The 13,307-nt window shown below is 46.4% G+C and overlaps 1 protein-coding gene and 1 long non-coding RNA gene across 14 annotated transcripts in view; one reads left to right on the top strand and one right to left on the bottom strand.

Moving 5' to 3' along the window:
* SLC22A23 (solute carrier family 22 member 23) overlaps window positions 1-5,346 on the bottom strand; it is a 192,733-nt gene extending 187,387 nt beyond the window's left edge. For 10 of the 11 annotated variants that reach the window (XR_012434320.1, XR_012434321.1, XR_012434322.1 and 7 more), the window contains exon 1: window positions 4,162-5,346. Coding sequence is in view for 7 of the 11 variants with exons in the window: in XM_045389933.3 (XP_045245868.1) it covers window positions 4,162-4,815 (654 nt within the window). In the remaining 4 variants the exon portion in view is untranslated. Of the gene's footprint in view, window positions 1-3,565; window positions 3,739-4,161 lie in introns of those variants that run through there. The other variant, XM_045389938.3, reaches the window with a different exon arrangement.
* Window positions 3,935-12,375, top strand: LOC135970717 (uncharacterized). 3 transcript variants are annotated; one of them, XR_012434323.1, is made up of 3 exons: window positions 3,935-4,507; window positions 6,919-6,960; window positions 10,120-11,913. It is a non-coding gene; the product is annotated as an uncharacterized lncRNA (long non-coding RNA). The 3 variants fall into 3 exon arrangements; XR_010586573.2 differs by lacking the exon at window positions 10,120-11,913 and adding an exon at window positions 7,083-8,219; XR_012434324.1 differs by lacking the exon at window positions 6,919-6,960 and having other exon boundaries at window positions 10,120-12,375.
* Window positions 12,376-13,307: the final 932 nt, after the last annotated feature.

The raw sequence follows: 13,307 nt of genomic DNA, 5'->3' as shown, positions 1-13,307 counted from the left end.
CTTGCTGTCTATGTGACTTGGAAGGAATTTGATTCTTTTCTGCAAGGCACTGACAATACCTTTCAACAGAGCTGGGAGATAAAATGCAGAGCTTATGAAAGTCATCAGAAAGTTGAACACAGATGGTCCCCGACTTAAAACGGTTCGACTTGATGATATTTTGACTTGATGATGGTGTGAACACAATACACATTCAGTAGAAACTGTATCAATAAGGGCTGCTTTATTCACCAGAAGTGAAAAACACAATGGTTGCGTGAGTATCTGAAGTACACAACCATTCTCTTTTTCACTTTTAGTACAGTTACATTCCATAAGTTACATGAGATATTCAACACATTATAAAATAGGCTTAGTGTGAGATGATCCTGCCCAACTGTGGGTTAATGTGAGTGTTCTGAGCACACCTAAGGTAGGCTGGGCTAAGCCAGCATATTCAATAGGTTAGGTGTATTAAATGTATTTTCCACTTTCAATATTTCCAACTGATGAGGGGTTTATCTGGACACAACCACAACCCCATCCTAAGCAGAGGAGCATCTGTACCTGGTTCTTGTACAGAACACATGGCACACTCAAATGTGTGTTCAGTGACTTAAAATCCATGATTATCACTTGCTATTAGTCTGGCTGATGGCTCACACCTGTAATCCTAACATTTTGGGAGGCCGAGGCAGGAGGACTGCTTGAGGCCAGGAGTTCAAGACCAGCCTGGGCAATATAGCAAGACCCCCATCTCTGCAAAAAAATAAAAATAAAAATAAAAATTAGCCAGGTGTGGTGGTGCATGCCTGTAGTCCCAGCTACTCAGGAGGCTGAGGCAGAAAGATCACTTAAGCCTGGGAGGGGGAGGTTTCAGAGAACTGTGATCATACCACCGGAGACTGGCCTTGGGTTATTATTCTTAATTAAAGAAAATAATGTATATGAAATGTTTTATCAACTGTAAAGGGCTGCACAAAAGAAAGTGACATTAGCATTGTCCTTATTTTGAAGGCATTGCAGATTCTGTAATGCAAATGCTGGTACCGGTAACAAATACCATGGCCAAGGCAAAAAATAAAAACAAAAAGATCCTAACAGGAGAGATCTAGAAACTCAAAATGATTAAGATGAAACCTAAGTCATGGTCATGCTACATGAACCTAAAACTGAGAAAATCCTGACTTCATCCACCACTCCCAGGAAACCAGCATTGGTGGGAGTTGGTGGGGGCTGGTGATCACGGTCTGGCAGCAGAAGTATGTCATGTCTAGTTTAAGCCTAATGCATCAACTCTAGGTTGCAGTAGGGGAAGGACAGGATCCATCAATCCCCTCTTTGGGTTAGAACACACAGGGTCTGGCTGAGTTGCTTTCTGGGTCCCATGCGTAAGAGACACGCATGCCAACCAGAGCAATAAGTATGGCAAATGTTTGTACGTATAGAATAGCTTAACTACTGTAGATTTTTCAGCCAGGAAAGAAGCTATTGAAAGCACATTTTATTTAAGAAATAATTTAAAAAACCACAATTGTTCTGAGGAGGAAGTGGCACAAATAGGCATGAGTTAACCTCAGTTTTATTTACCAAAAAGTGTACCTCCCTGCAAGGAAGAGCAAGTACGGGATGGACTAGCTGCCTTGTTAACAAAGCGCTCCCTTCCCATCGATGGAAGTGTTCAAACCGGGATGGATAACGTCATGTCAGAGACACCACGCAGAAGGGGAGAGAGGCTTGTCAGCCCTAAGATCCCGCTGAACTACAACCACCTGGGATTCTAACTGGCTGGACAGTTTCACGTGTGTAGGTAGGTGCTAGGATACCAGCAGCCACATGAGAAAGAGGCCCAGAACTGTGCCTGGTAGCTCTTCTGTCTTCCTCTCCCTATCTGGCACCTAGGGACAGAACAGTGCATATATTGCAGGGCACACACACGCTAAAGGATACATGCTAAATACAGGATACATGCTGAAGACAGCATGAGGCTTATTTGCAAGGGAAAGATCATGGAACACGGCAGGAAAGAGGCACAAAAGGCAGCTTCTCAAACCCGAAGCCTTTATCTGCTGAGAGAAGGCAAAGGCTCCTTCCACTTCTGCTTCTACTTGGGACACGGGCTGACAAGCACCTGACCCCTAGAACTTCTGCACTCATCACAGTGTATATCCCACATTTGTGCATCTGCTACAATATTCAACATACACAGCAGCACAGGAAAAGTCTGCCTTCCAACAGGCCAAAATGTGCTTGAAAAGCTCTTTGAAGCATTTGTTATGTGCTTGAAACACACAGAACACTGGGAAGGCAGTCCTTTATTTAGATCTTTTTTGTCTGTGAAAATCAATATGTCCTTTCTAGGCTTTACTGTATAAGAAAATGTGTGTCTAATTATTGTTCCCAGGTTTTCCCTCTCAGTCTGGCCCAGTAACTGCAACTGTCATCAAGCATCACCCAAAACATGCCACACACATGAGTGCTGTCTGTGCCCCTCTCGAGTGCTAATTTAGAAAAACTGCCCAGCTCTCCAATATGCCTCCATAGTCTGCTTTTAAGAACTATTTTTGTTCTCTCCTCCCACCACGCATGGCTGAGTGTGAATAGCTGTTTCCTGGGTCCTCACTGCCAAGGTAATGGCACTCTATCCCACCTCGTCACTTTCAAGTTCACCTCTGCTTTGACCCCTGGACACAGCACTCTTCACACATACTCACTTTGATCCATCATTCTCCCTCTGCTCTAGAAAGGGACTTAAAATACTTAACAATGTTGCCAAATCCTCAGTCTGTCAGACATACACAGTGATTTAAATAGTCATTGTTCTTAATTTTTCTGTGCTGCTAAACCAAAAAAGAAATATTGCCCTCCGTGAAATGAAAACAGTCACAGAAACACCTTTAGAAAGCAGGGGGTAGGAGGTGGGTGGGATCAAGGTGAACCCAGCTAGAAGGACATTACCCTATTACCTTGCAGGGCAGCAGGGGCAGCTCAGTCAGACGGTTCCCACAGGACAGAGCATTTCTGGCCAGGTTGGTACAAGATTAAAACAATGATTATGATGATGTAAGAGTTTCATCTTACACATCCATGAGCTACAACTGTTAACCAATGCACATGGGGGGAGGAGGTTACATGCACAATGACTATTTAAAACTGTCCAATTTCATACATTCCGACAAAACATTTAAAACTCTGCCAGAACTGCCCAGAATGGGTAGGGGGGTGGGGTGGGGGAGAGTCTATATTTACTTTAAAATGTGAATTATTTATTTTAGACACAAGGAGCAAAACTACAAATGTCTTGATATCTCCTATATGTTAAGAATAAAATTATAGCTGTCTAGGGCATTGAGTGTCCACCATTGCCCACTCTGTGTTTAGGCCCTCACACTTGTCTTACAACTCCCTTCTGCTACATTTCACACCATGCAATACCTCTGCAAGGGAGCTTTAGCTACACGACTCAGAGGACAAGGTGCATGTTTCAGCTAAAGCACACCCCGTTCTCTGTGCCTCAGCCCAAAGCAGCTGCTGTGTAAGAGCGGTAACAGCCCAGGAACACCCAAATGACATATTCTCCACGTCCTTCCTATACTGTAGTGATGTTTACTGAAGCGCTGAGAAAACACTGGAGGAGACACTGGGGCAGTAAAGTCTAAAGTCAGATATCTTTGCGGGAGGACTGAGCACGGGTGCGGGTTGGAGATTTGCAGGAGTCTTTGCTTCTCTGGCTCTCCAGTTCTTTAGTGGGCTTTACCTCTGTCAAAATCAAGTGCGAGATGGGAGACTATTGCTTTGTGGGAGACGCAGGGACAACTAACCGGGCAGAACAGGGCCGTGGTCCCGGCTCCCCCAGCAGACCTTGAACGACGCCAGTCCGACTCCTCCAGAGCAGGCTGGTGACAGGTCAGCTGCCTCGCCCCGAGGGTGGGGGAAGGGCGCGCTTTCCATCCGCGTACTGGGACAGGAGTTTGGGTGCAAACTAGTAAAGGCTATGGCGCTCCCTTTATGCCCAAGTAAAGGGATGTGGTTTGGGGGACGGAAGGAGATTAAGCCAGTGCGGAACGCCGTACACACACTCTAGCACCACCACTTTGGGGACTTCGGGTCTCCAGCTGGCTCGGGCTTGGACCTCGATTTGCATGGAGAGGGTCGGAGGGACTGGGCGGCCGCGGCCCTTACCTTGCTGACCACGTTCTGGACGAGGCCGGCGCGGATGCCATAGTCCCACGCGTGGCAGTTACAGTTGGAGGCGTTGTCCCCCTTGTCCGGAGGGGATGGCAGGGGTGGTGTGTCGCCTCCGTCCGCGCCACTGCTGTTGCTCCGGTTGCCGGCAGCCTCCCAGGGGGCAGTGGAGAAGGGGGTGGTGGGGAGGCTGGTCCAGTTGCCCATGTCCCCCCCCCGGCCTGTGGTGGTGACCCCCGCCAGCTCGGTGCCTTTGCCGGCCCCGCGGCACCAGAAGTTGGGCTGGTCCAGGAGGAACGAGTCCGAGAACTGGCTGAAGCCGATGAACAGCGCCGGGATCCAGGTGAGCAGCACGAGGGTCTTCTGATAGCCCCCGCCCAGGCCCCCGAGGAAGGGCAGCACCGACCCGTCATAGTCCAGCAACAAGAGGCTCGGGGCCGCAGCAGCCGAGCAGCAGCTCGAGTGCGGGCCGCCTCCAGGATGCAGTGGAGGCAGCGGCTGGATCTCCGCGCCGCCGCCGGGGCCCGCGCGTCCCCCGAGGGGCGCCGAGGCCGCCGCGTCCCCGGGCGGCAGGGAGCCGTTCTCCTCGGCCGGGGCCGGCTGCCGCCCGGGCCCGCCGCCTGCCGCCTCGCGCCGCCGGTCTATGGCCATGGCCCGGGCCCGCGGCTCCCGCAGAGGCGCATAGAGCGCGGCGGAGGCTCCGCGGGCGCCCCGGGCACAGCGCGCCGGGCCAGGCGCCTGCAGCCGCTGCCGCCGAGGAGGGCCCACGGCTCAAGAGAGAGCGCTCGGCGGCTCCGGGTGCGTCAGGCCGCCCCCATGTCACCCGCCGGACCCCGCGCCCCGGGCGCTGTGGCCCCGCTCGGGCGCCGGGCAGAGGCGGGCAGAGGCCGGCCGGGCCCTCAGCCGCCGCAGCTCATCGGCTCCGCGGCCCGGGCGCCGGCTGCCGAGCCCGCCGCTCTCCGCTGCTCCGCGCCGGCCGCGGCAGGAGGAGGAGCCGGCGCCGCGCCCGGCCCGCGCCCTTGCCAGCGGTTCAGGGCCCTGCGGGCGGCGGTGCGGGCGGCGGTGCGGGCAACTGCTGCTGCTCCCGGGGTGGCCGCGCTGTATTTCTCCGACTCCGAGCGCCTCCCGGAAGCCGCGAGCTTGGGACCCAGCCTGCCGAGCCGGCCGCGCTCTCGGGCTCCTGGAGCCGGCCCCGCTCCTTCTCCTCCTTCTCCTCCTCCTCCCCTCCTCCCTGCCCCCCGGCCCGCCCCCTCTCCCCCCGCCGAGGTGGAGGTAACCGCGGCACCTGCTGCGCTCGGCTCCTGCGCGCGAGCGCCCCCTCCAGCCCGGACGCTCCGCCGCCGCCCGGGATCCACAGGAAGGGGGGGCGGGGGAAACGGGACACCCCGGGCCCGCCTGGCTGGAGGATCCCCTGCCCGTGCCCGTTTCGCGCCGGGCGGGGCGGGGGAGGAGGAGGCGGGCGTAGCAGGGGTCGCCGGCCGGCAAGGGGTCCGGGCGAAGTCGGCATGCGCTGAGAACGTGTGGGCCGGGTCTTCTGTGAGGCTGGGTTCCCGCAGCCGCGCGGGCCCCCCACCCACTCCGCGCGCGCCAGTCTCCGTGACCTCTGTCTCCTCAGAGGTGCCCGGCCGTCCCGCTGCCCGCGCCCCGCTCCCAGTCTCAAGCCCGAGGGTCTTCAGCCTTCGGGAACAACCCTCTGCGCTTTTTCCAGGAGCGAATAAGGTTGATTTTTGTGTCCGTGGAGCAGGGTCAAGGAGGCGCCTTTGCCAGTTTCAGGTCGCCAGTCCCCCGCAGTGTCTGGCCACCTGCGACTTGCCGCACCCACTCCCAAATCGCCATTTCTTCCCCCACTCCTAAGTGAATGCGATGTAAGCACGATGCTGGGATAGATCTCCAACACGAGTTATAATACACACGGTATAAACGTGATGGCATTCCCCACCCCCTCCCTAAGGTCTTGTATTCACGTTTGGAACGCCGTGTGCACAGGCGCACACATCTATACTCTCATAGAAGACGAACATCTCCTTCCTCTCCTGCTCCAGCGCCAACCTTGCCCAGCCGGCGCTGTAGAAATAACACCAACCCTGCGGCAAACGGCTGCATTAGCATATTTCCTTCTGCGCCCAGCGCACGCACCAATGAGAATTATCCGGCACCTTTCACCCCAGCGTCCCCACATATTGGAGACATTTCATATTCTGAGAAGTTTATTAATGGAAGTCTTAAATTGAGCAATCCATTTCTAGTCTTATTTGGGGCAAAAATAAAAAATAAAAAATGTTTAGCTTTCCAAAAGGATATATTCTAAGCTCCATATACTGAATGTATTCTTTTGCATTTTCATTATTTGCTCAGCTAACCGCTGCATAATTTAGTGAAATACATTTTTAACCTGCAGTTCAGTGTTAAGGGCAACATGTGTTTACCGCATAAAATGCTGGCACCTACGTACGAGAGAACTATTTCTGAAGGCTGCTGGGGGGCGGGTCTTGGGGGACAGGGGAGGCTGTGGACCTTCCTGCGTGGCCGAGAAGGGGAGATTAGATAACAATGGGCGGAAGGGGCCCAAAGGGCTGCAAAAGACACCAAACCTCTGAGAAATGGGTCTGGAAACCACATGTATAAAGAGCTGGGGGCGGGGGGGGCTGGTGGGGACACGATAGTGCACGTTATGTACGCGGTAATTTTTTTAAACTTCACATTATTTATTAGCTTAACTTTTCTTTTCCTTCCCTCTCCTCCCCTCATTTGAAGAGCTAATACATGCAAAGTTATGACCTCCATGTCTGGAACAGAGTAAGTTCGCGATGAATGTTAGCCATGTATTATTACCAGTGCTCCTCTTGCCATTACATACAATTCACATTTCTTTTTGAATTGAAATATTACTTTACAGATTTTATTTGTTTTCCTTTCAGCGGCTGATTTTCCAGAAGAGATCCACTTTGTGTCTGGCTCTGCCTCCTTCCCCCACAGTCACAAGGACCCATTTGTTTTCTTGTAACTGATCACAAAAGGAGCATTGCCATTGACCTTAATGGCCCTTCCAATCAGAATAACTATCATAGCCAGCGTTTCAGAGTTGGCTTTCAAATTCACACTCTCACTCAGTCCTCACATTCAGCGCCCCAAGAAGTGGGCTTTCAAAGAGAAACAGCAAGGATCAGGTGACTGACTACCAGATCAAAGAGTTGGTCCACAGCTGAGCCAAACATCTGGTTTTGAACCCAGTTTTTCTGACTGGACATTCCAGGATTTCTCCATTTCATCATACAGGGGCAACTATAGGGAAGAGTTTACAAAGATGTTTGTTAGTGTGCATTTTTACGTGGGAGAAGCCCTGGCCCTAGGAAAAGAGTTTCACTATGAAGATGTTATTAGTTGGGATTAGATTTTAGAGGGATTAGATGTTATTAGTTGGGATTAGAAGATCCCAAAAGGTGGTAAAAATCCTCAAATGGTACATTCTTAGAATTTAGGGACACACTAGAAAATGGTGTCCTCTAAAACTGAAGCTAAAAGGAGGCAACATAAAATGGTTGAAATTAACCGTCTGCAGCACTGACCCAGGCATTGTAATTAAGCTGTTGATTAGATTAGAGGTTTCCCTAAATCCCTCCTGGATTGATATTTCCACCAAATCTAGTCAAGAAGATTAAAATGTAACTACTTTAAAATAAAGTGGCCTTCAATTTATTAAAACATGCCACAAGTGATCTCATAACCTGAGCAAAAGGAGTAAAGAGGAAGAATTTGACACTCTGACAGTCTCAGGGCGTGAGGTTTGAGATCCATGGACCAGTATAGGAAAGCCAGACACCTGTTGACAAATTACTGTTTTTAATTTTCTGCATGATCATTATCATCAGCTGCTATTTTTCTTGTTTGCTTAGTTATTTATTACCTCTGTATTTGTTTACATTCTGCCTCTAGAATGTAAGCACCTTCGGGGATAGGTGCCTTGTACTGAGCTGTATGCCTGGTGGCTAAAACAGTGCCTGGTACATGCAAGGCACTCAATATATCTTTGTCAAATAAATGAGTGTACCAACTTATTAATCACTTGACGATACTGTCTATTCAAATCATAAAACTGTTTACTTTGATTCTTAAATCATCAAGCAACCCTTTCGTATTTGTTCAGTCTCTCAAAGATGGTGCTCAGATCAGCCTACATGAGACTTGAAATGAATTTGACAATTATATGTCTTGTTGTAAGGCGTTGTGGTTACTGGATTAGCTCCCAGTATGATCTTCTGTTGGGCAGTACTGGCTTGCAGATGGTGGCTTATAGGCCAAATGCAGCTCACAGACCATAGGCAATGTTTTCAGGAAAATAATTGCTAACATTTCAAAATTGGGAGATTGAATACTTAGAAAAAAAATGTGTTTTGGGCTTCTCTGAACATAGCAGGAGCCACTGTCCTTTTGATGCCCCATGTTTGCAGGACTGTGCTTTCTTGGACTGCAGTAAATGAGCAGGCACTCTCCAGCTTGCCTTCATCCCTGCCTGACTCATGCCCCTCATGCATGTCATTTAGCCCCCAAAAGTAGCTGTGTTTGTGACTCTAAATTTATGTGAGTATCCTGAACCCAGTGATCTTCATAAAGAAGCTGAGTCATTCCCTTTTCCTTTGAAAGTATGTTAAAGAATCTACCAGTTTATAGTTTCCTAAAAATTGAGAAAATAAAGAAAGGAAATGAAAGTCATAACCTGATCACCAATACGCTTCAACAGTTCTACTTCCTTGGAAATAACAGAAGAACAAAATTTTTAGCTTACCTCTAAAATTGATGGAAACCTAATTTTAAATCCTCTATAATTCTGTAAAAGTTAATTCTAAGGAATTCAAGTCAGGGTTAATTAACTGTAAATGTATGCTACAAGTCATACCAAATGGATTTCACATTGGTTTTCTCTGATTATTCATGGTCTTTATACTTGAATTATGGATAGATATATCACATTTTAGAATACCCTATGTCATTCTTTTTTTTTTTCTGAAGCTTGATTTATTCCTTTCAAATAAATATTTGAAAAGTAGGTTACCTTGATTTTGGGAGGGTGGGAGAAAGTGATTGAAATTATTTCCAACTCTAGTTGTGTATACTTGAATATTATTTATATCATCCTTTGCCTTTTGGAATGTCAAGTCTGACTCTTTAACAAGAAATTTGACATTTACAAAACCTATCATAAATGAAAATGAAAATGCTAACTTTGGTTAAGTGACAGAAGTAATAAAAATGTCACATAATCTATCCTAAGGAAAGCTACAGGTAATATCTTGAGAAAAACTACCTACTCATCTATACAAGCAAAATTCATCAAAAGGCTGAGTGCAAACAGAAAAGGTGAAGATAAGCCTTCTATGCAAAAAGGTACTCCATTGTAAATGTGATGGCTAGGGCCCAGTTACTTTCAAAGTTTGCTCAAAATTTAATTTTGAACTCTTTTATTGAGTTAAAAAAATTAGCGAAGCAAATTGATCTAAAATTTGATGTTGGCTTTTGTTTGATGGAAATCATAGACGTCATCTTTGTCTTACTGTACTTAAGAATGTTCTTTGGGCCGGGCATGGTGGCTCATGCCTGTAATCCCAGCACTTTGGGAGGCCGAGGGGATCATGTGGTCAGGAGAGCGAGACCATCCTGGCCAACATGGTGAAACCCCATCGCTACTAAAAATATAAAAATTAGCTGGGTATGGTGGCACGCACTTGTAGTCCCAGCTACTCGGGAGGCTGAGGCAGGAGAATCGCTTGAACCGGGAGGCGGAGGTTACAGTGAGCAGAGATCATGCCACTGCACTCCAGCCTGGTGACTGAGCAAGACTCTGTCTCAAAAAAGAAGAAAAAAAGAATGTTCTTTCACACACACACACACACACACACACACACAGGAAAATAACACAATGATAAGACTTATACATGAATATTATATGTTTTATTCCAGCATGGAAACAGCCTCTTCTGTTTGATGAGAATCATCCCAAAGTTGGCATATGAACCTTGAGTTTCAAGTATGGATGCTGAGCTCTTGACAATGGGTGAGCTAACTGCAGATAATCATTGTTAGAAGGACTTGAGGAAAGAACAATGAAGTAAGCAGGGCTTAGAGGAAAGAAGTTTCACTTTTCAAAAGAGATAAACTAATGTTCTTTAAACAACCTTTTTGTCCTAATGCTTTTCCTACTAATTCTAAATGGAGGTGAAGAAAAACTCACAGATGGATGTAACCAAATCTAAAGTTATTAAATGGATTTTTTTTTTCTGTGACTGGAAGCTAGCGGGTGACAAGAGGAATGAATATTCCTGAAGGAGGTAGATTATTAGACCCAGAATATACTTTCTGAGACAAGCTGTTTTGACCAATACATTGGTTTATTTAACTTCTTTCTTTAATAAGGCTGGTTTGAATTTATTACCATTAGCTAGTCATAAATGACTTTTCATATTTAAAAAATTGGCTGTGTATGTATATTATTTTCAGTCCAAATTCTAGGCCATCTAAGAGGGCTTTGAATTAAAATTTATCATTCCTATAGCAAAATATATGTAAATATATGGATAAAGTCACTAAAACATTCTAAGTTAACAAGATTTTTAAGGTTTTGAATTTTGAACTTTGAGGAAAGCACTTTTTCTATTTATAAGGTGATTTAACACCCTAGTATCAACAAGCACACCTAGCACCCAGATCTTGGTATCTAATACCATTCTCCAATATAAGGAACCAGGACCCACTGGAGATAAATGGTTGATTCTAGGACAGGGCAGGAAATCTACAAGGTGATCCTGGGGCATCTTGTGTAATGCCAAGAAGTAAGGAAGAGCTGAATACCTCCACACCCCTCCACGCACACAATTATGGGGTATGTGGAAGGGACACAGGAGCCAAATGAAAGAGCTCCCAAAGCCCAAAGCTGGAACCATTTGAGCAAAAATAAAGTGCTATTGAATAATAAATAACTCAAATTATAAAATCTATGCTATGTGTCCGTATGTGAAAAATGAATGATTGGATAAATGAGGAAGAAGAGATAGATCTCCCATGCATAAAATTTCAAATAATTTATGTAGATTCTCTGCCCTCAAGCAGGAGTAGAAGTCCTTGCTCTGTAATGGGGGCTGCACGTATTGACTTCCTTCCAAAGAGTATGGAAACGGGGAAAAATAAGGTTATAGTGGAAAAACTTTTACAGTGAAAAGCACTGCTTCAGCAAGGTGATCAAGGTTAGCATCAACAGTGATGAATCATGCTGATGCTGTGTACCCCTGATATGATATGGTGAGAATGGCACTTTACCTCTCCCATAACCCCCATAACCTGGTCTAACCATGAGGAAAACATCAAACAAATTCCTATTGAGGGACAGTCTGCAAAATACCTGAGCAGTACTCAAACTGTCTGGGTGATCACAAAATAAGGAAACTCTGAGAATGTGTCATGTCCAAATGGAGCCCACAGGAGAGAAGATGACTAAACGTAATGGGCTGTGCTGGATGGGATCCTGGAACAGGAAAATATGTTAAGGAAAAACTAAGGAAATTGCACTAAACAATGGACCTTGATTAATAATAATGTATCAATACTGATTCATCAATTGTGACCGTGTATCAGACTAATGTAAGATATTAAGAAGGCAAACTGAGCGTGAGGTATGAGGGAACTCTCTGTACTATCTTGATAATATTTTTTATAAGCCTAAAACTATTCTAAAATTAAAAGTTTACTGTTGTAAAAAAATGACATCTCAAATATTAATATTTCGTTTCAAGTTCTCAATCAGTGATATGGTTTGGATATGTTTCCCCATCAAATCTCACATCAAATTGTAATCCCCAATGTTGGAGGTGGGCCTGGTGCGAGGTGACTAGATCATGGGGGCGGTTTCTCAGTCATGGTTTAGCACCATCCCCTTGATGCTGTCCTCAAGATAGTGAGTTCTCTCTTGGAATCTGTTTGTTTAAAAGTGTGTAGCAACCCCTCCTCCTAAAATGTGTTTTGGGCTTCTCTGAACATAGCAGACGCCGAACCCCCACCCCCACTCTTGTTTCTGCTCTGGCCATGTGAAGTGTGTGCTCCCTCTCTGCTTCCACCATGATCGTAAGTTTCCCGAGGCCGCCCCAGAAGCTGAGCAGATGCCCATCCTGCCGCTTGTACAGCCTCTGGAATAGTGAGCCAATTAAACCTCTTTTCTTTATAATTTACCCAGTCTCAGGTATTTCTTTATAGCAATGCAAGAATGAACTAATACAATCAGTAATCTCTCTGTATAGATTTTTATCTCTGTGATGACTTTTTTCTTTTTTGAGACACAGTTTCGCTCTTGTTGCCCAGGCTGGAGTGCAATGCCATGATCTCAGCTCACCTCAACCTCTGCCTCCCGGGTTCAAGTGATTCTCCTGCCTCAGCCTCTTGAGTATCTGGGATTACAGGCATGAGCCACTATGCCCGGCTAATTTTGTATTTTAGTAGAGACGGGGTTTCTCCATGTTGGTCAGGCTGGTCTGGAACTCCCGACCTCCAGTGATCCGTCCGCCTCGGCCTCCCAAAGTGCTGGAATTATAGGCGTGAGTCACTGCACCTGGATATGATGACATTTTAAATCAAGTAAAGGTTTAATGGTTTGAAACTCAAACTTGATGGGAGGGACACAAAAATTTAATTGATTGAAAAATAAATTTTTATGAGAGATTGTTATAGTAACTGATTTTTAAAAACACTCCAAAGGTTAAAAGATGCCAATATCAGCAAAATTATGAGCTATGGCCTAGGCTGTGGTGTAAGAGGCCAGCAAGGCCAGGTGGTCCTCCAGCCCTGAGACACATGGTAGCTATCACTTTATTTTAAAGTTCTCTTGTTCCATTTGTGTTTACATTTCCATATTCTATTGTGTTTTTATCATTGACCTAGAAATACATTTAAGCCAATTTTTCTTTGGTTTCTTAGAGCTTTTTCTTCTGCCTTGTTAACTTTCTCAGTGATTTCATGTCTTAAAAGTTAACATAGAACCTTTAGGGAGGCTGTGAAATACATGTGTATGGAATAACCAGCCTACTTTTAGGTAATGTAACAGAGCAGGCTGGACCCTCCAGGTTAACAATCTTTGACAGAGTCTTTTTATTAGCCAGAAAATG

This window comes from Macaca fascicularis, chromosome 4, assembly GCF_037993035.2.
Source record: "Macaca fascicularis isolate 582-1 chromosome 4, T2T-MFA8v1.1".
In the NCBI taxonomy this organism is placed as follows: domain Eukaryota; kingdom Metazoa; phylum Chordata; class Mammalia; order Primates; family Cercopithecidae; genus Macaca; species Macaca fascicularis.
This window is presented reverse-complemented; position numbering and strand designations above follow the sequence as displayed.